Source organism: Silurus meridionalis, chromosome 24, assembly GCF_014805685.1.
Source record: "Silurus meridionalis isolate SWU-2019-XX chromosome 24, ASM1480568v1, whole genome shotgun sequence".
NCBI classification, from domain to species: Eukaryota; Metazoa; Chordata; class Actinopteri; order Siluriformes; family Siluridae; genus Silurus; species Silurus meridionalis.
The window spans coordinates 20293492-20318458 of record NC_060907.1 but is presented as its reverse complement, the minus strand read 5'-3'; the positions used below and the strand labels follow the sequence as shown (position 1 = coordinate 20318458).

The 24967-nt window shown below is 45.7% G+C and overlaps 5 protein-coding genes across 8 annotated transcripts in view; 2 read left to right on the top strand and 3 right to left on the bottom strand.

Moving 5' to 3' along the window:
* Nucleotides 1-310: 310 nt before the first annotated feature.
* Nucleotides 311-3943, top strand: ptcd1 (pentatricopeptide repeat domain 1). The gene is made up of 8 exons (XM_046837886.1): nt 311-1126; nt 1493-1633; nt 1707-1925; nt 2007-2108; nt 2182-2823; nt 2960-3076; nt 3248-3430; nt 3716-3943. Exons 1-8 carry the CDS (start codon nt 770-772, stop codon nt 3905-3907), a joined length of 1953 nt encoding a protein of 650 aa, XP_046693842.1. The 5' UTR covers nt 311-769; the 3' UTR covers nt 3908-3943.
* Nucleotides 3944-4572: 629 nt separating this feature from the next.
* Nucleotides 4573-24967, top strand: part of zgc:112980 (uncharacterized protein LOC503706 homolog) — a 22966-nt gene continuing 2571 nt past the window's right edge. The window contains exons 1-21 of one of the 2 annotated variants that reach the window (XM_046837884.1): nt 4575-4807; nt 5025-5197; nt 5556-5661; nt 5748-5841; nt 6219-6375; nt 6455-6683; nt 6767-6889; nt 7114-7164; nt 8201-8323; nt 8445-8603; nt 8694-8747; nt 8836-8878; nt 9163-9397; nt 9498-9580; nt 9863-9961; nt 10054-10134; nt 10214-10318; nt 10740-10861; nt 11012-11134; nt 11368-11416; nt 11861-11946. In XM_046837884.1, coding sequence (XP_046693840.1) covers nt 5074-5197; nt 5556-5661; nt 5748-5841; nt 6219-6375; nt 6455-6683; nt 6767-6889; nt 7114-7164; nt 8201-8323; nt 8445-8603; nt 8694-8747; nt 8836-8878; nt 9163-9397; nt 9498-9580; nt 9863-9961; nt 10054-10134; nt 10214-10318; nt 10740-10861; nt 11012-11134; nt 11368-11416; nt 11861-11929 — 2229 coding nt within the window. In that variant the 5' untranslated portion in view covers nt 4575-4807; nt 5025-5073 and the 3' untranslated portion in view covers nt 11930-11946. Of the gene's footprint in view, nt 4808-5024; nt 5198-5555; nt 5662-5747; nt 5842-6218; nt 6376-6454; nt 6684-6766; nt 6890-7113; nt 7165-8200; nt 8324-8444; nt 8604-8693; nt 8748-8835; nt 8879-9162; nt 9398-9497; nt 9581-9862; nt 9962-10053; nt 10135-10213; nt 10319-10739; nt 10862-11011; nt 11135-11367; nt 11417-11860; nt 12174-24967 lie in introns of those variants that run through there. The other variant, XM_046837885.1, reaches the window with a different exon arrangement.
* Nucleotides 12870-18242, bottom strand: smcr8b (Smith-Magenis syndrome chromosome region, candidate 8b). The gene is given in 3 exon segments (XM_046837883.1): nt 12870-14617; nt 14896-16205; nt 16208-18242. Coding segments are annotated over 3 exon segments (2847 nt in total). The 5' UTR covers nt 17342-18242; the 3' UTR covers nt 12870-14214.
* Nucleotides 18576-23700, bottom strand: mief2 (mitochondrial elongation factor 2). Its single transcript, XM_046837887.1, is given in 6 exon segments — nt 18576-20195; nt 20733-20806; nt 20809-21054; nt 21172-21319; nt 21548-21703; nt 23547-23700. Coding segments are annotated over 5 exon segments (1386 nt in total). The 5' UTR covers nt 21680-21703; nt 23547-23700; the 3' UTR covers nt 18576-19409.
* The window catches only part of alkbh5 (alkB homolog 5, RNA demethylase), a 7496-nt gene continuing 6908 nt past the window's right edge, over nt 24380-24967 (bottom strand). For all 3 annotated transcript variants that reach the window (XM_046837888.1, XM_046837890.1, XM_046837891.1), the window contains one exon: nt 24380-24967. This exon is cut by the window's right edge and continues 795 nt beyond it. The gene's annotated coding sequence lies outside the window, so the exon portion shown is untranslated.

The following is a 24967-nucleotide window of genomic DNA, read 5'->3' as shown; positions in this document are numbered from 1 at the left end:
ACATGTGCACCGAATGCAATCCATTTTACCCACTGAACATCTCTAAGATCTGACTTCTCTCAGGAACCAGAGGTGGAAACTAATGACCTAACAAGAACTTTGTTACTGTACTTAAGTAGATTTTTCTGTTAACCACAAAACTATATATAAAATAAGATATACATTTATTTATCCCATATGTATATAAACATGATAGATAGATAGAGAGAGAGAGAGAGAGAGAGAGATAGGTTTAGAACTATAGTTAAAGTTGATGTATGTAGACATGTTATGTAGAAATGTTATAACATTTATCTTTTTTTGTTTATTATTAATATTAAAGGAACGAAATGAACTAAAACAAAAAGATTCGTTCATTTTGATGAACTCAATTCAAAGAACCGACTCACTAAAATGATCCGATCTTCCCATCACTGATATGCAGTAGGGAGTCATAACTCCGTGCCGCTAGGTGGCAGCAGTGTGTTTAATCTAGCAACCCAGGTACCGTTACTTCAGCAGTCCTACTAATCGATTTACAAAAGCTTTTAAAATAATTTAACGCCTGAAGTAAAGTTTCAGTGCATTTTAATGAGTTTTCAATGTGTTAAGCGTTAAATTTGAGTCTAAAGTCAGATTTTTATTGTCCGGTTGAAGTAAAATATTATGTTTATCGATTGGTCATGTCTGATTCCATCTTCAATAACAGAATCCACGTGTAGGACTCACGGGCGCGTCCCGGTTCTCGGAGATGTTCTTCACCTTCACGTGGCTCTGACAGAACGCCGTGATGCTGCGCGGTGTGCTGCTAAACGCTTTGCGAACCGGAAGTGCCCTTCATGCCAGGAACTGTCAGACGTGTGCGGTTTTCCTTCCCATCGCCGCGAGAAAGTTCGGAAGCGTCCCAAAGCCACCCGGGGGAGGAGAAGAACGAGGTGCTGCGGTCCAGTTCGGGGATCGTTCCACAGCTTTCTCCTCCAGAAACACTTACCGGAAGTCGTCCGCCGAGCAGCAGGATGCGAAACACGCAGACGCGGAAGTGGAGCTGGACGAACCGGACCACTTCCGGTCCCGAACCAAATACCGGAAGAGTAACACACCGTACTGGTATTTACTGCAGTGTAAAAAACTGCTGAAGAAAGATAAAGTGAGAAAACACTCAGATATAATAAGAATAATAATCACACACACACACACACACACACACACACACGATGCTGTTCTTGCTGTAGTGCAAAAAGAAAAAAATCTCCACTTTATATTTGACTAATCTGTCATTTTTAATTTGTCTCTGACTTTCCAACTCTCTCTCTCTCTCTCTTATCAATCTCTCTCCCTCCCTCCCTCCCTCTATCTCTCTCCCTCTAAATCTGACTCACTTATTCTGTCTAACTGTTTTATCTATCTATCTATCTATCTATCTATCTATCTATCTATCTATCTATCTATCTATCTATCTCTATTCATCTCTGATAATATTCTCTCTCTCTCTCTCTCTCTCTCTCTCTCTCAGTTATCTGAGGCGTTGGTGTTGTTTGAGGTTCAGATGCTGAAGGAGGAGCGATTGCAGCCGGAGGAGTATAACTACACTGTGCTGATTGGGGGATGTGGACGAGCTGGATATATCAAAAAAGCTTTTAAACTTTACAACGATGTGAGAAAACACACACACACACACACGTGTCCCAGTGCCTGTAGAAGATAATCAGCTTGTATGTTCTCCTCAGATGAAGAAGCGAGGTCTGGAGCCCTCGGGCGCCGCCTACACGGCTCTGTTCAATGCCTGTGCTCAGTCGCCGTGGAAACGGTCGGGCCTGGAGCAGGCGCTGAAGCTGCGACAGGAGCTGCGCAGGAAGAACATTCCTCTCAACTCCATTACCCATCATGCCCTGCTGAAAACGCTGGCACGTGCCGGAGACCTGAAGGCCTGTTTCCAGGTGCTGCGGGTAATGTGACGCACGTCCACCATGACCATCAGACCTTCAGTACTGTGGGATCTTTTCGAGTGTGTGTGTGTGTGTGTGTAGGAGATGCTACACAGTGGACAGGCGGTCACTCAGGAGACTTTTCACTACTTACTGATGTGCTGCGTGGAGGACAGAGAGCAGGGCTTCAGACTGGCGCTGCAGGTTCACACTCTTCTCCTGGTTTGTTTTGCTAATTAACACTAATGAATGCTAATAAAGCGCCGTGTCTCTGCAGGTGTGGCAGCAGATGCTGAGCTCTGGTATAAAACCAGATGCCCAGAACTATAACATCCTGCTGCGTGCTGCAAGGGATTGTGGGATTGGCGATCCTGCCTTGGCGACTAATCTGCTCCTGAGGGGGCGGGACGAGTCCGGGTCTAACCTCAGAGGTCAGAGGTCAAAGCCGAGAGAAGGGACGAGTCCCCTGGAGATTTTAAGCGTAGACGTGTTCGAGAGGCGCATGCTGGCCGAGACCACGTCCGATCTCACGCAGGAGACTCTTCACTCTGACTCGGAACAAACCAACCCGCTTCCTGCTTCCTCACCTTCACGTGCGCTGGTCCAGATGTCCGTCCCGAACCTGCTGGACCCGGGTACCTGTCGCTCAGACCTGGTCACCTTGGCGAGCGCGAGCACCCCGTCTGATAGGCTGGCGCTGATCGGAGACCTGGACGGCTTTCTGAATAAAATGTCCAGTGACGGATTGAAGCCCAGTATAAAGACTCTCACGCTGTTGGCTGACGTGACGGAGCCCAGCAGCCAATCGGTACGCAGCCTGATCCACGCGGCCGATCAGGGCGGAGTCAAGCTGGACGTGGGGTTCTTCAATACTCTGATCAGGAGAGCTGCTAAAGCAGGAGATGTGGAAGGAGCCAAGGTCAGGAGATGATCGGGAGAGTTTTATTTACTTGTTGATGATGTAGAATCTGTGACTGTACACGACATGAGGAAATGTTTTTAATCCTGGAGAAGTTACGGTGTAAAAGCTGTTGTGGTTCGTCTCCCTGTTTCAGGCTGTGAAGGCACTGATGCTGGAGAGGAAGCTGCATGTAAACGCTCAGACCTTCTGCAGCATGGCTCTGGTGTGTCGCACACACAAACATGGACTCCAGCTCCTTACTGACATGAAGGTCTGAACATTAAACTAAATGATAATAATGTAATGCATGTTATATATAAATACAGCACATGCAGGTGTGTAAATCAGACTGAATAATCAAAAATAATAATCAAAAATGATTTGGTTTGTTTGCATGTTTTACAGTCAACATGTGCGTGTGTGTTTTTCTTCCCCCAATCAGACGTGCGGCGTGACTCCGAACGCTCACGTGTTCAGCGCTCTGATTGGTCAGGCCGCGCGGCGTTTGGACTACGCCTGGCTGCACGAGCTGCTGCTCCAGATGCACCAGATGCAGGTTTCGCCCAATGACGTCGTCATCAAACAGCTGGAATTCGCCGCAGAGTATCCACCCACCTACGACCAGGTCTCCCACCCACCTCATTTACATATGCAAATTCCATGAGTTTTATAATTTATAATTATTTATTAATTATAAATGTGTAATTATTAAATAATTTCAATTAAAAAAAAGGTTTAAAACCTGAAATCTACATCATCTGCATAAATCAGGATTGAAAAAATCTATAAAATAAGTGTGTGATAAAGACGAGGTGTCTGTGCTGGGAAATGGAGCGGGGGGGATCAAGACATTTTAGTTTCTACACTGATGAACTGATGAACATTTCCCCGTGTGCACATTTCTTCATAGTACAAGTCGAAGAACACCTACCTGGACAAGATCAACGGTTTTCGTGGTTTCTATAAGCAGTGGCTGGAGTTCATGCCTGCACAGGAGACGCCACACCCCATGGAGAAATTCCACCAACCCGAGATGGAGAATGAGCGAGATGGAGTCGAGTCGAGTCAGGAGAGTCGAGTGGAGCCGAGTCGGCTGAGATGATTCACTAAACGATAAACAAATAAATAAATAAAAGTATTACTGACTTCACTTTATTTGTGTGTGTGTGTGAGTGTGTGTGTGTGTGAGTGAGTGTGTGTGTGTGAGTAAGAGGAAGAAAACACACTTACCCTGAGTTTCTCAAAGCTGAGTCTAATCGTTCGTTTTCATATTTGATTCTTGTTGTGTTTATTAATTTGACCACAAAGCAGCGTAACAGTGACATGAGGAAGATCTGCCTGATTTATCTGAATGCTCTAACTCTGGATGGAGTTCTCTTCTATTAGAGACCACTGTATGGGAATGGTTCCACAAGATCCATGAAGTTCCTGAGCAACTCAGGATGAATTTGACTGTCATTAAGATCAACAGTACGCCACAGCGGTTCAGGACCACAGGTTACACACAACACTGAAGACCTCAACAATGATGGAAGTGTAATGAATGGACCTTCAGTGATTATGAAGTTCCCTTTGGATTCTGGTTCCTCTTAAGGTTTCTTCTTCATGAAGTCTTATGTCCATTATTAAAGCTGTTATACAAATAAAAATTTATTGTACCTCAGATCCTGTATGGTGAGTGAATAACTCTTTAGTCCCCGCCCACTTCACATAATCCCGCCTACTTCCTTACGACAGGCCCCGCCCACATGATCTACAGCGATCAAACAATCACAAACTTTCCGAGCAGGAAATCAGAATTTTCTCACAACTTTCTCCTTAAACACACACATTTACACTTTTACTCATGTTGATCAAAAGTATACCTTTATTTTTCTCGCTCGTTTACAGTCTTGACGTCATTTCCGACCGGAACTTCCTCCTTTACTTTTTTTTTTTTTTTTTTTTTTTTTTGCGCAACTAAAGCGCAAAGTTTGAAGCTTCTCCAGGCGGCAGTGTGCAGGTCAGTCCACTGTGGAACATCTCACCATACCTTCATCTCCATCAGCTTGATCATATCATAGGTTCTAAAGTTACAGGTCGCAAAGCGCTCTTTATTTTCTCCTCCTGCTTCTTTTAAAGGAACTCGGTAGCTGTGGTGTGTGTGTGTGTGTGTGTGTGTGTGAGTGAGTGAGTGTTACTGCAGGAGAAAGCTGACACATGGTTATTTGTACACACAGCTGAAGCTGGAGACAGGGAGAGAGAGAGAGAGAGAGAGAGAGTTCCTCCATGGACCCGAGTATTGAGGTGATCGTGCTGAGCGACGACGAGGATGCAGAGGCGGACTCTGACCACACGGGGGCGCACGAGAACTCCTCCGTGTTCATAGTGGAGGAAGACGAGATGAATAAAGGTGGAGGAAGTTTTACATTAATTACTGATCTACTGTCCTGTAACAACACTGTTACTACACACCACATCTATCCATCCATTCTCTACAACACCTTTCTATCCTCTCCTCTTACTCACTCATTCTTTTCTTCCCACTCCCTCCATCCATGTCTTCCTCCCACTCTCTTCTTTACACATTCATCCTTCCTTCTTTTCCTTTCCCACGCACACTTACTCTTTCCCTCCTGATCTTTCTATTCACCTCTAAATCTCTATTCACTTATTCTTTTCTCTCGGTTTATCTTTATCTCCCTCCACCATCCCTCCTTCCCTACATCTTCTCTCTCTCACTGACCCCCGGAGTCGTTGTTTTCTCGCAGGTCCCTCGGAGACGAGCGAAATTTTGGACGAGGACGTGACCATCACCTTCTCCCGTAAAGCCAACATTCTGCCTCACGCCCGGTACGACTGCACCGAGGCCTTCAGGTAACTCTCAAGCTCACCTGGGTTTCCTTCTGTTCTCCTCTCATGGATCTTCAGGTTGTCCTGAACATAGTGTGGCTTTTTCTCAGCTTTACAGACTCCAACGTCTCGGAACCAGAGAGCGATAATGCGGTTTTCTGCGAGCAGTGCTTCTGTTACATCTGTGACCAGCTCGCCTCTCAGGTAAGGAAAACTCACCTGGAACCTCCTGCAGAACCTGGACCCGCTTGTGAAACCAGGAACCTCCTGTGGAACACGGAGCCTTCTGTAGAACTAAGAACCCCCCTGTCGAACCAGAAAAATTCCTGTAGAACCTGGAACCTCCTTTTGAACCAGGAACCTTCTGTGGAACCAGGAACCTTTTGTGAAACCAGGATGGAACCTGAGAAAGACACGAGGAGCTCAATATGACATGGCATCTTCAATGATTAGATTTTTATACGTTTCGATGCAACTTCCATAGAGAACATATATAATATATATTAATAACCTTCTGACCCGTGATGTATCGCAATATCGATATTATCGCCGAGCCTCAACCTTTTCTCCTCCTCCCTCAGTGTAAGTTCTGGAACGTTCCGGGGTTTTGTCACTGCAACGCTCACAAACGCAGCATTTACTGGAAATCCCTCCGTGACAAAAGGATCCTGGGATTTCTGCACGAGCTGAAGTTCACCTTCAACCCGGCCGACTTGGATTCGGACCTCCGGCGCGCTGGTGCGTATGAAGATGTTTGAGCGGCGAGGTGCGATGAGAGAGGTGCTGAATAAAGCGTGTGTGTGTGTGTGTGTGGTAGAAACCTGCCTGCAGGAGTTTGCTCGGAGCTTAGCGGTGAAGTACGCCGCGTTCTTGGTGACGACGGAGAACCCGAACCGACAGATTGCCTGCGTTTGCCCTTGTCACTCCACCAGAAGCAGAACTGCAGGGAGCAGCTCGGCCAGAGGGGGCACTGCAGGGGCAGTCGGGGTGGTGGGGACGGGATGTTCGAGGTGCTACATGGATCACCAGAAACTTGTTCTGTACGAGTAAGTGTGTTTCATACGTGCTGTTACGTGGCATCCTCGGCTCTACACGTGTACGACGTGACGTTATTGTACGCTGTTTGTAGCTACACACCCGTGATGGAGCACGTGATCGCGTTTCTCGACCAGACGATGAAGGAAAACCCGAAGAGCGGCTCGGTCATGGTGCTCGGGGCAGTTAAGCTGTTCATCACACACTCAATGCCTGGGTAAACACACACACACACACACACACACACACAGACACAGACACACACACAGACACACTTTCATGTAATATGCAAATTAAATTGATATATTTAAATCTTCACTGCATTTCCAAAAGTATTGGGACACCTGTCCTTTCCACACTACCATATGTGGGTGTTTGTGTGTTTTGTGAGGCCACAATTGAACCTCCACACTTGTGTATTTATTCTTTGTTCCCCTACAGGACCGTACACGCGCCGGCGATTTCACACGTCGTAATGGAGCTGTTTTGGAGGTAAAAGTTTTAGATTATATTATAATCTATATATAAGTGTGTGTTATTGACAAGACAGCAAAAAGCAGCGTTCAAGTGCTAGTGGCAGTGTTAGTGGCTAGTGGCAGTGGCTAGTGGCAGTGTTAGTGGCAGTGTTAGTGGCAGTGGGGGTGTTGGTGGTAGTGGCAGTGTTGGTGGTAGTGGCAGTGTTGGTGGCAGTGTTAGTGGCAGTGGGAGTGTTGGTGGTAGTGGCAGTGTTGGTGGCAGTGGGAGTGTTGGTGGTAGTGGCAGTGGGAGTGTTAGTGGCTAGTGGCAGTGGGGGTGTTGGTGGCAGTGGGAGTGTTGGTGGCAGTGGAGTGTTGGTGGCAGTGTTAGTGGCAGTGGGAGTGTTGGTGGCAGTGGAGTGTTGGTGGTAGTGGCAGTGGGAGTTTTGGTGGTAGTGGCAGTGGGAGTGTTAGTGGCAGTGGCAGTGTTGGTGGCAGTGGGGTGTTGGTGGTAGTGGCAGTGGGAGTGGTAGTGGCAGTGTTGGTGGCAGTGGCAGTGTTGGTGGTAGTGTTGGTGGCGGTGGTAGTGTTGGTGGCAGTGGCAGTGTTGGTGGTAGTGGCAGTGGAGTGTTGGTGGGAGTGTTGGTGGTAGTGGGAGTGTTGGTGGTAGTGGGAGTGTTGGTGGTAGTGGGAGTGTTGGTGGCAGTGGGAGTGTTGGTGGCAGTGTTGGTGGTAGTGGCAGTGGGAGTGTTAGTGGCAGTGTTAGTGGTAGTGGGAGTGTTAGTAGCAGTGTTAGTGGTAGTGGGAGTGTTAGTAGCAGTGTTAGTGTTAGTGGGAGTGGGAGTGGCAGTGTTAGTGTTAGTGGGAGTGTTAGTGGCAGTGGGAGTGGCAGTGGGAGTGTTGATGGTAGTGGCAGTCGTGTGTAGAATTTGACTGATGATAACTAGTTCAAAATATGGTGGGGAAAAAAACTAAAGTAAAAGGAAAAGGCTTTAACAAATGAATACTATGAAATGTGTGTTTGAGATTGACTTACGTTTTTTCCTTTTCTTCTTTTTATTTTTTTATTTAAGAGCGATATCGATTGTGCAGATTTGGTTTGTCGACGCCAACTTTCCGCTCTCTTTTGTCAAGCAACTGCAAGACTTTTTCCAAATTCTTCCACTTCCTCCTGACTTCAGAAAATTCAGAAACAGGTAAAAATAAAATAGCATTGTTTTTTTTTCCCTCACGTGTATCAGTGGTATGTATTTCGGATACTAAGCAGTTCCAGAACCTTCTCATCAGGACCGTTCGTCTTTGTTTTGTTTGTCGTAGCCTGAACGTGCTCCCCTGGGACGACCCGTTGCTCTCCGCGGTGCTGAAAGGTCAGAACGTGACCGGGGTCAGGCAGGTCAAAGGCCGGCGTCAGGAGACGCTGCACGAAATGGCGCTGGTGGTCAGATCCCGGGTTCTGAATCTCCAGCAGCAGAACAGGTTCCTTCATTCTGCATGGTGGAGATGAAGCTGTGAGACTGCTGGAGGTCTTCAGGAAATGAGCCCTTTTTTCTGTGTTTTGCTCCTCAGGTTTCGTGAGCTGGCTCGCTACCTCAAATACGTGAGAAGTGACAACGCTGCCATGTGAGTCCCTGCTCCTCACCCTAACACCAGTTCCACCCATTTTCACTTAAGCCGCTCACCGTTTCGTTTCTCTTTCCTGCGATTAAAGGCTGCAGATGATGAGAGACTGGATTCCTCTTTACCTGTGCAAGGTGATTTAATTACATTTTATTTAGAGGTAAAGAAAAACAAGCTGCTGAGATGAACTACAGATGAGTGCTGATTACCTCCTGCGATAGTGTGATGGACACACAGGTTTTTATTCTGGTGGAATATGCCTTCAGTCACACACGTTAGCTACCTGCTAAGTATTCGGGAGGAGGGAAAGTGTATGAATAGAGAACATGGAGCATAGAAAACGTATTTCTGTAGTATAATATTCTACAGAACAATAAGTGCTGAAATGTGGATGATCATCACGTGTGTGTGTTTGAAGGTCGGCGATTATAACGGCGCGATCGAATGCTTGTTCAACCCCATGTATGGCTCTTCATGCCCCGCCTCCAGGCTGAGTCCTGCCCAGTTTAATGCCTACCTCAGAATCTTCATGTCTGGCCACGCCCCCCACACTATACCACACCCACCGCAGGTGGAGTTCGGTCCTTACTCTCAAATCGTCCACGCGGTTCAGACGGATCCGTTACTGAGCAGCACATGGACCCCCATCGCAGGTAAAGGAGGAGGTCAGGATATTTCGTGAGCGTCTCACGTTCACGTAGTTACTTTGCTTCGAGGTGCAGCGTTCTAAAAAAACTGTACCCTTTTTTCCAGGAGGAGCCAACCTGCTGAAAAGACCAGAGGTGCTGAAGTTTGCACTCCGAGTCATGAAGTATAACAATGCAGCCTTTGCACATGTGAGTGTGTGTGTGAGTGTGTGTGAGTGTGTGTGAGTGTGTGTGAGTGTGTGTGTGTGTGTGTCAAATACGATGTGTTCTAAAGGGAAGTCAGAGTCGGTTCTCCGCCCAAAAAAAAAAAAATGCAATCTGGAACGTTTGTGAAGTGAGACGTCTTGACGGTTTGGTTTCTCAGCTCCGTAAGTTGCACCAGAGCTCCAGCAGCAGTTATTAGCTTGGGAGCTAAATATTATATTATTATTATTATTATTATTAATGTTGTTGTTGTTATCTGTCTTCTAGAGCGAAAGCTGGATAAAAGTGCTGGAATTTGTCAACCTGTCGTCTCCTTCCGGTCCGGACGGCTCGTGTTTGCAGGAACCCGACTACAACTTCCTCATGGTGAGTCACAGCGAGGCGTTTAACACGTCGTAGGTGGTGTAGGAACACTGGCACTGATCCGAGGTGTATTTATTTTTTTTTGGGTGTTTCAGAGGTCCAGGGACGCCGCCATGGGAATCCTCGGCGAGCTCAATCGGACGTCCCGGATCCACATTCCGAAAAGCTTTCAGAGCGTGAGAGCCGTTTTGTGTTGTGTGGTGGAGTAACGCTGACGTCTGATTGTTGTGTGAAATCTTCTTTTTTGTCCTGCAGGGATATCCGGAGCAGGCCCTGTTACTCTTAGCTACACAGGCTTTAGCGTGGCGTCTTCTACACTCACGACTCAAACCCATCCTCCCCATCATCCTGACCTTCACAGTCAGTCTTCTTCCTGTGTGCTTGTGTCTGAGCGTCTGTCTGTCTGAGCGTCTGAGTGTTTGTGTTTCGGTCGGAGCGTCTGTCTGTTTGAGCGTCTGAGTGTTTGTGTTTCTGTCGGAGCGTCTGTCTGTCTGAGAGTTTCTTTGTCGGAGTGTCTGTCTGTCTGTTTGAGCATCTGAGTGTTTGTGTTTCTCTCGGAGTGTCTGTCTGTCTGAGAGTTTCTTTGTCGGAGTGTCTGTCTGTCTGTCTGTCTGAGTGTTTGTGTTTCTGTCGGAGCGTCTGTCTGTTTGAGAGTTTCTTTGTCTGAGCGTCTGTCTGTCTGTCTGAATTATACCATCACTGAAACATCACACCATGTTTTACATTTAAGCTTTGATATAAGTGTGTGTGTGTGTGTGTGTGTGTGTGTGTGTGTGTTCAGTCAAACCCCTGGGTGATGCGCTGGTTGTTCAGCAGCCTCCTGGTGCAGCCACAGATGCTTCTGGATTTGTTTCTTACGATCCTGGAGGAACTGGTGGACAGACAAGGCAAATCAGTTCTGCGGTACGCTCGCTCAGATCCGACATTTCAGCATCCGATCATCTGCACAACTGCGTTAGAATAAATAGAACACGATCTGTTTAAGACTGGAATAAAAACGCGGTCCATGTATTTCTGCTGAATATAAAAGTTTGATTTAATGTTGTACCCCAGGTTGCAGGACACAGTCGAGCACTTCTTCATCGCCAGTTTCCTCTGCCTGTTCTTCCTGGAGCCCAGCGTCGCTCTCCATCCCAACACTTACCCCGTTACTGATCTGCTGGCCAAGTGGAATGAGTAAGCGTGCTTTCACATCACCAGATCACAGCGCCGACTTTCTTATCGTTTAATATTTACACCCGGCAGAAATCACACACATTACCAACTCCTCAGTTTAGTGTTTTTATTCCTTACATAGACGAATAGAAACTGACCGGTACTTTGTGTAACACCACTGGGTCCATGTTTGTGGTGTTTTTTTTTTCCCCCCACCGTGTCTGAACACAGTCTCCTGTGTGTTCCAAACGCAGGTTTGAAAACCCGTGGCAGTACCACCTCAGATGCATGCTCGAAGTCAGCGTAAGAAAACTTATTATATCTAATCTGAGTAATAAAACGTGTACGTGTGTTTAATCTGGCTGATGTATCAATGTGGTGCAGAACCAAAAGAACCCCCTAGGGGCAGTATAGTACCATGTGATCATGTCCATCAAGAAATAACCAATTTGTGTCTGAAATCACATCCGTGGGTAAAAATCTGTGTCGAGCACCAGGAAAAAAATGAGTCTGGATTTTTCTAGATTTGATTCGAGACTGTGCTCATGACATCACTAATGGTGACAGCAGGAAAGTTGGGATGGTGCTGGCAATTTTCAGGATTTGGTGATCACAGCTCAGTGGGTGTGTCAGTGTTCCTGTAGTGACCCTCAACCCCACTGGCTGCTGCTAAGTCATGTGACTGCATTAGAAATATAAATACGTAACGTGTGATTTGGTGTTTTTGTGTCTCTGGGTTTTGTGCAGGAGTCGAGTCTGAACCCGGACAAACGGCAAATTCTCATTCAGATGATGCAGTGGGGTCCGCGTCAGTAATGTGTGTGTGTGTGTGTGTCAGAGCGATCAGCTCGTAATGTAAGATATCGGACCCTCGACTGTTCCTCATAAACACTGCAGATTGTTTGTTTGAAACGATCGGATTCTTGTTTTTGTTGTACAGGTTTTTTGCGTGTGGAAAAGCACGACGAGCAGCTGCTTCACATCACACTGCAAATGTACATTTTCTTTCTGTTCTGTGTTCAACGGAGAAATGTTTTATATGTGCGAAATAAAAATGTAAAATCTACAACACGCGTTTGCTTTCAATACTTTGAACACGGATCTCCAGACCACTCCGGTGAGGTGGGGATGGTTTCACATGGACAGCATGAAGATCCAGGAAGTTCCTGAGCAACTCCAGGATGGATTAAGATCAACTGTCTACTATAATGTGCTCAGGACCAGAGTTTGCATGAACACACCTGCATTTAAACACCTATCAACAATGATGGACATCAGGATGGTTTCCATTGGAGTCTGGTTCCTCTCATGGTTTCTTCATGAAGACTCAGGGAGCTTTTTCTTTGCCACAGTCACCACTGGATCACTCAATAGGCATAAACTTACAATTATATAAATTTTTTTATACAACTTTATAACCACTTTAATACAAATCAAAATAATTTTTAAAAAAATAATGACACTGGGGGTTTGAGTTCGACTGGAGTCCAGATTACATGGAAATATGAAAGAACACGAGACACATGAGTTTGTTACTTTCACTTGGGGCTGATTTTAAATATTTATTTATCTTGGTGAACTTTGATCTGCGGTTTGGTATAAAAAGGATTTGCCATATTGGTGTCTGTTTTCTATGAAATTCTATGATTTTGTATCTGTACTTTTAAAAAGCTGAGGTGAGAAGCGACTTGAGAAAAACACACTTTCATCCTTATTGAAAGGGTTTGGAAGTGACGCCACTGAGACCGAGACAACATTAAAACAAGGCACTCTTTAATAAAATATCAGCTCTTTATATATATATAAATAATAATACGTGAAAACGTTCCCACAAACACTTTAACACACATGCATTTGACGTGCATTTTCTCTAAACATGCGAAGGTGAAGAATCTGCTGTGTGGTTTTACATTTGATCTGTAAACACTTTCCTGCAGCCAATCAGGGAGCAGCAGCACAACGCGAAACATCACACGGACACGGGTTCTGTAGATCAAGTCCAGGTCGAACGGACCACAAGGCTGGAGTTCATTTCAACATCCACTCTTTTCAAATGTGCTGAGCAGAAAAGCATCTCATATTACAACAGCTTGATCTAGATGGTCCATCGACCACATCTCGTTCCTCATCCGTCACGAATCAGGAACCAGGGTCATGAATCCAAGGCTGTAGAATCACAAGGTCCAATTATGGAGCTGCAGTCTTCGATGCATTGTTCTGCTGCCACATGATTGGCTGGTTGGACATTTAAATGAAGGAACCTGTGTATCAGACAGGTTTTTTTAAGTTGGACTAATCAGTAGTGTCACCTCCCACGAGCGGTTATTCAGTAACTTGTGCAATAAAGACGCTGCGGTACGAGTTTTTCCCCCCAAACGCCACGAGCACACATCCGTCACAGAACACTAATCACATGGATTTGAGGATTTGGGGATTTCAGATTACTCCGATTACAGGGTTTGGCCTTTTCTGTGTGCGCTGCTATTGACACCTGGATCACAAAGTTTCCCTGAGAAAGTGGGTCAGAATCCGGACCATGAGAAAAGCAGCACAGTGAACACTTCAGTCAGATGATTGCTAGAACGTTTTTTTCCCCACTTTTACTACAGTAAGTCTGCACTGGTTTTGGTGTTATTGAGGTCTAATTGATAAATTCAAAAATAAATATACACACTACAATCACACAAGTACTGGAACACCTGACATTTCCACCCATATTCTTCAACAACACGTTCTCACAAAATCCTTGGATTCCTGGCATAAAGATTTCCCTTCACTCTGAACCTAGGAGACCCAAAACAATATCTGTTTCACTGGTTTGGAAGATCTCCACCTCAGCCCTCCTCCCCTCACCTACATCAGTACCTGACTTTACTAACACCCATGTAACTGAATGAATCTCCACAAAAATCTAGTGGAACATCTTCCCAGAAGAGTGGAGCTCATTACAACAGCGGCTATGGACACAATGCGGAGTGGAATGCGATTTTAGTAAAGAAGCGCATACGTGTCTATTAATCAGGTGCCCACAAACTTTTGTCCATACCAGGCGAGTCCCAGCCGTAAGAACCGTAGCAGCAGTAAAACATTAGTTTTCAGTGTCAGATTTTGAAAAGTGTACTTGCGCTGTAGCTGAATCGCAGGACCGGGGGCGAGGTTCCTGCAACGTGCCACGTGACGAGCTCCGAAAGGTAGCGGAGGATCTTCAGATCGTCCTCATGGAGCTCACCAGAGAAGTGGATGGGTTTAAGGTCCAGGCCGGGGTGCACAGGAGTGAAAGCGAGAAGGAATGCCCTGGACACAAGATTACAGATTACCGTCTGCGCGTTCAGGAAGTAGGCGGCGCCGTGCATGGCGTGAGTCCTCACGTCCACCAGTGGACAAGCGAGAGAACCTTTATACGCCGGGCAGCGTAAGGTCTTCTGGTCCACATCCAGTACACTGAGGTAGCGGCTGAAGCGAGCTAGGCAAAGTGGCATGCTGGGAGATGAAGGAAAAGACGATCTGGAAATAAAAACAGGATGATAAATAGAGTTTGTACTTTGAGGAAATGAATGAAATTTGAAGCTGATAATTTTTAACTTATACCAAAGAGACAGTTTTTTTTCCCTTAAATAAGAAAATAAATTCACCATGTCATGTTACCGAATAAAGATAAAGCATGGTCCTAAAGAGGTCCTGGAGACACCTTCTATAATATGTCTAACATCTTGCAGAACTCATTCCGAGCTGCCGTTACAACAAAGAACGTCCTGAATTAGTTTGTTTACTCTCAAAAATACCTGTTATAGCCGACGAGTTTCCACTGAAGCAGGTCTGTAATCTGCAAAGGGCTCGACGTCCAGGCATGGATGCTTCCTCTGCACCTTCCTAGATGAGGAGTGTACATGGTCAGTGCTGCGACTAGACGTCTGACCACTCTTTCCTCACTTCCCAAGACCACCAGCGTCCGGCCACTCAGCAGGCTGAACACGGCGTGCAGGGCGAACGGAAACTGGCGCAGGAAGTTCAGAGCCATCTGTCCAGACCGGGCGCGCTTTCTTCTGTTCCCAGGGGTCCTTTTTTCCTCGTGGGGATCGAGAGAAAGCATGGAGCCCATGGAGCCAAAGCTGTGGTAACTGGTGCAATCAGAGAAATCATCTGATGTGAGAAGGAAATGCTTGTCTTGGAAAGAACTCAGTTCACTTAGAGGAGAAACAGTGCCAAATTCCAAATTCATGTTGGTATCTATGTTTCTATTCGGAGTGCACGGAAAGCTCTGACGCTTTTCTTCAGCACCGCCGTTCTCATCTACTTCTTGGTCTTGGGCTTCTTCGTAGATTGAAGAAGGGTACGAGGCCCTCAAATCGTCAGGTATGATTGATTCTGTAGTGCTAAGCACCTCAATGCTGTCCTCGCTGTTTTCCCGTCGGGTGACTACTCTCCGTTTCCGTCCTTCAAAGCTGCTTCCAGGGAATGCCGTCTGCCTCGGAGGAACGGTTTCTGCGGTAAAAATCGCTCTGAAGGACTTCTCCGTTCCTAAAACCTCTATACTCTCGTTGCTGCTGACGCTATCCTTCATCAGCACAGAAACCTCCTCAGCCTTGTAGTGACCTTCGTTCAAGAAGTTTGGCATCGAAGGCAGGTCGTCACTCGGCGAGGTTGGAACAGAGCCAGGTCTGTTTCTGTGGAGCTCCAGACGAATGGGCACCATTTCCACACATGATGTGTAGGAGTCCAGACTTACAGGCTCGCTCTGTAGTGGAGAAACAGGAAAAAGCTGTGCAAACCGAGGGTATGGGCGGTAAACCTGCTGACCTGACTCAGGCTCCAGGTCGCACAAATCCTCAAAGAGGAAGTTTGTGGACTGTAGATGAGGAAGCAGGTTTTGGGTCTGTTGCTGAGAGAGAAGATAGCTGTTGTCTCCATGGAAGCTCCTCTCGATGTAGCGGAGCTGGTTCATCGCCTGCTCCATAAAGTACTTGTCACAGAGTTCGTCCAGGTTCTTTAGACGCTTGTCGAACTGTCGACATGTGCTTGAGCTTACCAGTTGCAGGTGTGTGGTGGTAAGCAATCCTCCACCGACTCTGGGCTCTGGGAATACAGCATATTGGGGTCAAGGTCAGACTCCAGAGAATGGAAGGCATCATCAGGCTCATATGGCAGGAATTCGGGGTCTCTGAGCTTTCTGTTCGGATAGGAGGTGATCTGTTTCAAAAGGCTTCTGTGTTCCTGGATGGTTGTTTCCACATGAGCCAGCTCATCTGCTTTATTAGCCCACATGATTCTCTGACATGTTGCACTTAGACCTTCTTTGGTTGCCTCAGGCTGCTCAAACACTCGACCGTTTTCTGACATATTTTTTTCACTTCCATTGCTCATGCCTACAGTGTCACATTCAGGTTCAGTTCCCTTTTTATCAAATCTCGGCATGTTGAGGTTTTGATCAACTTCCATAAACGGTGAGCTACATCTTAGTTTCTCTTTTAGTTCCTCTTTCGTAATTGACAGCAACTCGCTGTTCCCGTTATCCTGTTGTTTATCCATTTTATCTTCACTTTTTAACTTCTCTTCCATTTTGTTCTTCTCGGCAGCTTTTATTTTGCTTAGCCTCTCTCGGTTGATCTCCCTCAGCAGTGTTAGTCGAGTGTACTCCAAGTCTGAAAGTTTTTTGTCCAACTCATTGGCAAAGTTCTTCCTGTTTCCGGTCTTCAGACACTCTGAAGCCTTGGAAAACTCTGCTGAAAGTTCACGAAAGCAATTCAGAATTTTGGCCTCTTCCGAGGACACGTAGGCCATGCAGAACGGCCGGACGAACCCCCGAGCTTCCAGGTCGTATAGCGTTAAGTGTTGCACGTAGGCGTAGGCTCCTTCTCTCGAGTCCCCCAGAACCACTTTTGCATCCTCTACGAAGTTCAGTTTAGGATGTCCGCTAAATGCAGGGCCTGCGAACGTGGCCTGATAGTCCACGGACATGATCCTGAGCGAGAAGTGGTTCAGGTCGAATGAGCCACATGCCTTGGATTTGTCCGGAATGGTTAGTAATGGCTGAGGACCCACTTGCTCGGAGAACTCCGATACGAGAATAAAATCCTTCACGAAGCTGGATGTCTTTGACCACGGCGAGGCGTCCTCAGAGTGCGGATAAAGAGGAACGGACAGTTCGGATGGAAGCCTGAGCGATTCTGTGGACTGTTCTAGGAATTCGGTGTCGGTCGTGAAAGCCAGCAGGTCTGGAGATCCAATCATGATGATGCTGGTATAATTAGATATGACCTTTATGGTTTTGAATATAGATATGACAAACACCTTTAGGCTCTGATCCGTGGTCCTGCTGGGCTCAGGCACGTGTGCAGTGACGCAGCTCGCGTGCGGCGTGAACGTGACACGTGAAGCGCGTAAAAGCGGGTCGTCAGAACGCTCTAGAGCTCGCCGGCGTTAACTCTTTAACACCCAGGATCATTTCAGCGCACTTTCACCGGAGACGAACACCATCAAAAACTCACATGCGCAACTCCACCTTCGTCCATCAAGACCTTCAGACGTCTCCGCTTCGTCTGGCGTTCACGCGCTCGGGCTAAGAAGTAAACAGCGCGAGGCGTCTGGTGACCAGCCCTCGGTAACCGAAACTGGTGCGCGTCGAAAACCACGTGACCGCTCCAGAGTAGGGAGGGGAAGGATGGTGTGTCAGCGACCTTTAGAACACACACACACACACACACACACACGACCTAGTTAATGCGTGCACCAAACCGGATTTGGACCCAGACACTGATTTCCGGTACCGAAGAACTTCCACTAGTTCCTGCGCGTGCACATAGCCTTCATCCTTTATTCATTCAGGCTGAAATCATCAGTCCAGCATGAAGTTCCTCCTGTGGAAGTTTTCTAATAAACCATGCACAACCTGCAGCAGGGAAATTCTTCACCCTGTAAAACAGTCCCTATTTTCATTACTATTTCTGTCTGGTGATAAAAGAATAGAATATATTTTTTTATTTAACTCTCCACAAAACCCAAAGTTTGGACCAGTCCATAATGTGATGAAGAAATTCACAGCACTTTGCATTAAATGTATAAAAAAAAAAATTAATAAAATTACCAAACATAAATTTCAAATGACGCATTTTCCTAAAAAAGGTTTAATTTAACATTTTAACATTTAATTTGCAGGACCCTCTGAATAAGTGGTATTTAATTTTAATTTCTGTTCAGTAACTGACAGCTTTTTAACACAATCCCTGATCTCTGATGGTTCCTAATGGAGCGCTAAGGGACCGTCTGCAAATTGCACTTCATTATTCAGTACGAATGCAGAAGTTGGAAACTCCTTACCTCACTAAAGAAGTTCACCAGGAATTTACTTTCACTTTAAAATCTCACTACAGCAGGAGACAAAACAAATATGAGACAAATGCATCATGTAGACCAAAATCATTCCAACAAAGGAACCTCTGCTTGATAAAAAACATCTGAATCAGTGTTGATTCAAAATAACACTTTATTCATCTAACAGAGCTGAAATTATTCTCCAGACCCTGAATTATTACGAGCGGTCCTTGTTCAGGGAGGAGACTGCAACACACACACACACACACACACACACACCTCAAGAGAAACACCAGAGTCTTCAGCTTCAGCAGTGGGATTTCATAAACAGCAGATTTATTTTATTGCTTTGTTTTTCTCCGTGGTTCACTAAAGTGCCATCAATATATTTATCAGATTATTAAACAATAAAATCCATGTATAAGTAACTGCAGCACAGTGTAGTGAACCCTGCATCACTCAATCAGATTGGTCTTCAGCAGAACTTCAAATGCTCCATCTAGAAGGTTCTGTTGGAGCGAGGACGCTTTACTGCTTTAAAGGTGTGGTTTGTAATTAGATCTGCTGAAACCTCTAACGGTTGAAGTCACGTGCGACTATGGGATGAGGCGTGTACTTTGTGTCACTTTGCACGGATCCTGGAACCACAACCATGGAGCTCCATCAGCCTGAAGAAAACACACTGTAAATGAGGATCAAGACCATTTTGATAACGATCATGAGTTCCAAAAGTTCTGGAGATGATCAGTCATTTCTGCTCGTGATGAGAGGCTCTCTCCAGTGTTCAACGATCTGATGATCTTTGGCGGTTGAGGCATAAAATCAGGTGAAGTGATCGCCTCAGACTCTTTTATAGCTGGAGAGTAAATACAAGTTTCTCTGAAATGATAAATAAAAACGATGAACTGCACACGATCAGAATGAAGCACATTATAGTGTGTGTGTGTGTGTGTGTAGAGACATGAGTGTTTATTAGAAGCACAGTTGGTTATATGAGCAGTATCTCCGGCTCGCTCACGGCGCAGTACAGCATGAAGCCCATCTCGTCGATGTCGTCCTCAGTGAAGCCCTGCAGGAGATTCACAGCGGGTTTAAAGTAACTGGGGAGGAACCCCGTCTCCAGGTACCCGATTAGCTCGGTGATGGCCTGCTGGAACCGGTCCGTAAACGCCGCCTCGGTCCAATCGGACTCCTTCTCGCTCATGTGCAGGACGACGTTGCTCAGCTGAGCTCCAGTCAGCTTGTGGAGGGCGGGACAGTTTCGGCACACGGCCTTCAGCGTTTTTAGGCACTTCCTCCTAACGCCCGAGCCGTCGTTCGATTGGTCGAGGCAGGCCAGGCGAGTAGTCTCGCTTGTGTAGAGGCTCTGGTACCACACGTAGTCAAAAGACCCGGTGATTTCCGGCTGTGCCGTCAGCGTCATGCGCCCTAAGCGCACGGTCGGCAGGATGCTAATAAACAGCTGCTCTTCATCCAAATTTCTGCTTTCTCCCTCGGCACGGATCTCCAGTTTCAGTGCCGGAGACCCGAGTACCGGGCGCACCTCGCGCTCCAGGGTTCCAACCAGCGACGGCCAGTTCATCGACTCCATTATGGATTTGCGTAGTTGCTCGGCAACGAGTTGGGAGGACAGGTAGCCCCCGAGGAGGTGTCTGTCCCAATAGCTCCGCCCACGCGGGAAATACTCCAGGTTTCCTCGACGCAGCATGCAGTACTGAGGATGGCCGAGAAAAGTGTCCTCTCCGGCGATCGGGGTCCAAAAACTGGGTTCCAGCTACACATACACAATATTCATATTAAAATCATCAAAACTAGACAAACAATTTACAAATATTGAAGAAAGTAGACGAATCACTGGTGTGTATCAATGCACTCTTTCTGATGCCTTATCGTCTCTATGGTAACAAGAAAAACAAAAAACGTCCAAAGTTAAAACTTCAACTAGAAAAGGGTTTCTGTATGTGTCAGTCAAGATTTAAGACTAAGACCATTTTAAGACCATTAAGAATTACATTTAAGAACTTTATCACAACATCTAACACACACACACTTTTTTTTATAAAATCTGTTTGAAATCAATAACAGAAAACTGATTGGCTGTTGCAGTGTATTATATCTGGAGCAGTGATAACGTTAGTAATCAGTAAATCATCAGTAAATTCAGGAATGTTTAAAAATGATTTAAGACTGAAAATTGAGGCCTAAGATTTGGATTTTGAAATGTGTGACTTTAGTACAGAAGCCAGATGTTTCTCCCCTGGGCTAGTGTGGAGTAGAGGACCAACGTAGAGGACGGTGTAGATCTGGTTACCTGCAGTGGCACGAGCAGGCAAGCATGATCAGCCTTGACCACCTGCAGGTCGTCGAGCAGCGACCCGCTAACGTCATCTCCCCCAGGGGCATGTCGGGGTGCTTGGAGTGCAGGAAGGCCTGAATCTCTGTGGCAATATCCAGCGCTTTCTGCTGAGCTCGGGACACTTCGCTCGGGGGCAGACACGCACGTGTCCGGTAATACTGCTCCAGTCTTTCTGAGAAGGTGAACACGCAGAGGTCTAGCCGTCTCCGAGACTGAGACGGGTCGGATCCATTCCCCCGAGTCTGGGACTGGTTCTGGGGTGTGGACTGAGACAGGTCTAATACCAAAAACAAAAATGCAGTATTTTAATAAAAGGTTTGGTCTGGTGTGACTCGTGCCCAACATGGATACCAGTTTTTCTACATCACACAGAAGCACTGTATCTGCTACATACCTTTCTGGGTGGCTGCAGCAATTTGTTTTATCACCACACCCTCAATGCCCTTCTGAAGCAGTTTAGGAGAGCTAAGTTCCTCCCAGCCTTCAGATGTCTTTTTCTCAGGGTTGGCGTCATCGGGGGGTCGGCCGGCACGTTCGATCAGCTGGTGGAGCGCAGCGAAGACAAAGACAAGTTGCAGATAAATTAGCGACTCTAAAATTCATTAGCAGGACACAGAAACCCTTAGTAAAGCCCTGTGTTGCAGTTTTGTCCGAGGGGGCGGAGCCAGCGACATCACCACATAACCCAGAATTAAACTCCCCTTGCCATGCCGAGTGTTTAGACGTGTCACACGTCCCAAACCGCAACGCACTGGGACACGCATCCGTACCTTTTTCACAGCTAACGTGGCGATGCCCAAGACGGCGACCCCGCCCACGCCGAGAACCAATCGGGCGTTGGAGAGCAGGAAGTCGATGATGGCGCCAATTCCATTTTCTCCCCGTCTTTTACCCGAGTACATGGCTCTGGCTGTGACGGACCGAACCTTGTGTTAAAAACAAATTTCAGCAAAACCATTAGTGGGAAACATGAAGAGGAACCAGAGTAGAAGTTATTTGATTTAGGAGCTGATCTTGGAGCACCCTCAGGAGCACCCTCAGGAGCACCAGGGTTTCTGAGAGAGGGCTTATAAACACGGGTTCAAATACTGTAGGGGAGACAGGACAGCAGATATTCTGATATTAACATGAATAAATACACACACACACACACACACACACACACACACACACACACGCTGAGTGACGTCACGCTTTAAATTTAGAACCCACACCTGCTACATGCTCGACTGAGCAGAAATATACGCCACACTGTACCACGTCCTGTCTGGGAAATCTCCCAAAATCATTATTGTGTAGAAGTTGCAGAACTTTATCTTATCTATACTTATAGCATTTTATAGATTTTAAAACCCAGCACCTGACAAAGGTTTGGACAACAACTTCCATGTTTCTTTCTTTTTTCTTGTTTTCAACACTGTATATCAACTTTAAAGGAGATGGAAATGTGCCCTTAATTTTGACCAAATCACTGATAAATCACCTCCACCCTCCACACCTCCTCCTCCTCCTCCTTCATGCAGGAACCATCCCTTCACCCTCTGTACACCTAACAAAGACACGGCGCTTACAACCGAAACATCTCACACTGCAGACCAAATGTCCATTCTTTCTATGTTTTGACCCACGATAGTCTTTTCTGCTTGTTGTTCTTCTGAAGTAATGGTTTCCTTGTTGCGATTGGACCGTGAAGGGATGACTCACGCAGTCACAGTGGATGTTGAAATTTTTCTGCTATTTGAGAAACACTTCAAGAAGCATTGATGAGAAAAATAAAAACGGTTTCTAAGGCTGGTCTATTCTAATACATGTATCTAATATATTTATCCTCTGCAGCAGAGGTAGCTCTTGGTCTTGTCGTTATGAGAGCACTTCCATCACAGGGCCTGATGGTGTTGGAGATTGCACTTGGGGACATATTTAAAATTCTTGAGATGTTTCCAACTGACTCAAGTAATAATGGATCTTCTCTCTCTTTATTAGACACACCTGTGAGCTGAAACCCAACCCAGGCGATGACCTCGTGAATCTGATCAGAGCGAAATGGAGCTGCTCTGGACTAGATCAAACGTAACACATATTCTGGGTTCTTCAACACGTTTTCCTTTACTACAGAATCCCAAACGTGTTCTTTTTATGGTGTGGATTCTTCAGTATTAAAGCACGATGTTGAATAGTAGTGAAAAAGAAAAGTAAAAACACAGAAAGAGAAACCTGAAGTCTGAACTTCTGAGGTGAACTTTGTGTACCTTCACACCACAAACCCAGAAGAAGAAAATACAGTATAATTACAGCAAATTCACTGTAGATCTAAAGGATATGTGATGAATAGCATAAGAGTGTAAGATGATGATTATGGTGCTGATTGTCATTAGAACACACACACACACACACACACACACACACACACACACACACACACACACACATTATTATTACTATTAGGAATGAGCTTTCTATAACCGTGTCCTGCTCCTTTAACGGTTAAAGACATGGAGAATCCTGTGTGCAGTATCAGGGGTCTGTACCTCCTCAATACACTAAATAAACAGTTTAAAAAGAAGACATAATCGTGTAAAATACTATTTATGACTCTACATGTATTAAATATATAAAGTGTTGTGTCCGGGTTAGAAACCAGCGCGCGCGCGCACATACACAACTTCTCCATGGTGGTGTTGTTGTTAGCACGCGCGCTAATCTGAGGGGATTAAACACCGTGTCCACACTCGCGTTACTTTTCATTTCTGATTATTTTATATCACTCACCTTCTTATAAACTTCTCCAACTCATTTCCCAACCAAACTCAGAATGAACAGATAAACACGGCTTCATGACTCGAGGTCACTCAGTGTCCCATCTATTAACGTGCAATAGCTACAAAAAACACACTCCGCTCTGATTGGAGGAAACGTTTCGATGGACGCGGAGCAACACTAATGGGAAGCCGGTATGGAGTGTCACGTGCTGCTTCGCTGGCCAATCAGCGCACGAATATCGACGGTACCTGGAGACGTGACGTACGTGAGGGATTTGCGTGGGTTAAAGTGCTAAACTGGTCGACCGCCATTTTTTTTTTATTAGTTGTTAAGTGTTATAGTATATATAAGTATACACAATTAAGTTTTACTAACGAGGTTAATGTGAATGAGCTTGAAGATATAGGAACAATACAAATAAAAAACACCATGTTTTTAATCCTGCACTGCTTTATTCCTCTTATACCACCCATAAGATTATTCATGTCATTTTATTTTTTATACAAAATCATAGCTAACAATATATCCGCAAAAAAATCATCATGGTGTCAATTTCTTACATTTTATCTTCATTACAAAATCACTAAAAATAGAGACTAACTGCATTATCCACGATTAGAACGGCGCATAATGCAAATAAATTACATAGCTATCGATTTTTCTTGGAATTGAAACTACTGTGTGGGCGGTGCTCACCAGAACTCGTTTGACCAATCCGAAAGCAGAACTGATTCCGTGTGCATTCCGATTATTTTGTTAACGATCAGTTGCTCAGTGATCCAAAAGTGAAATTTATTTAAAAAAAAAAAAACTTTGTCTTCAGAACAGAAAAACAGCACATCCAGAATTTAAACACATCTTTTAATTTCTTTTGAGGACTGTACATCTGATGCAAAAATATCCATTTATCATCACGTTGAGTCACATGACATCCTTCTGTGTCGTTGTTTACATTTTTCCCCAAAATAGAACTCTGTTACAGTCATCAAGAAATTTAACTCTGGCGGCTTTATTGCCCGCTCTGAACGCTTTCATTTCGTTTCCCGACAGAGTAAACGTAAACTTGACTGATGTTCCAGCTGTGAACTGAAGACCGATTCAGTCGTCGAGTGTGTAGATTATCGGCTCGCACGTTCGATACCGACACGTAGTTTCATTTCGCTCCCAAAACTTGTCCAGTAGTAGGACATCCCACAAAAAAGCGAATGAGAACTCAAAACAAACATCCTGCCTCGGAACTGTGGATCAGAACAAATGATTCCTTATTGAGGCTCAAACTTTTTCAAGACTTTCCCTGCATTCGCAACCGTTAAAAAACGAGCTTGAGGCGTCTTGCGAAAGTAAATAAGCGTGTCTCAGTGCTCGCAGAACTGAAATGCTCTTTATTCAGACCGTTCCGCTACGTGACAGCAGATTGACGCTGGTCTCTT

Excerpts from the sequence above, each read along its gene's own strand:
- ptcd1 (XM_046837886.1), top strand. The coding sequence starts at position 770 with ATGCTGCGCGGTGTGCTGCTAAACGCTTTGCGAACCGGAAGTGCCCTT. Across the intron at positions 1,634-1,706 it reads CTTTTAAACTTTACAACGAT|ATGAAGAAGCGAGGTCTGGA; the intron begins GTGAGAAAACAC and ends TGTTCTCCTCAG. Across the intron at positions 3,431-3,715 it reads ATCCACCCACCTACGACCAG|TACAAGTCGAAGAACACCTA; the intron begins GTCTCCCACCCA and ends ATTTCTTCATAG.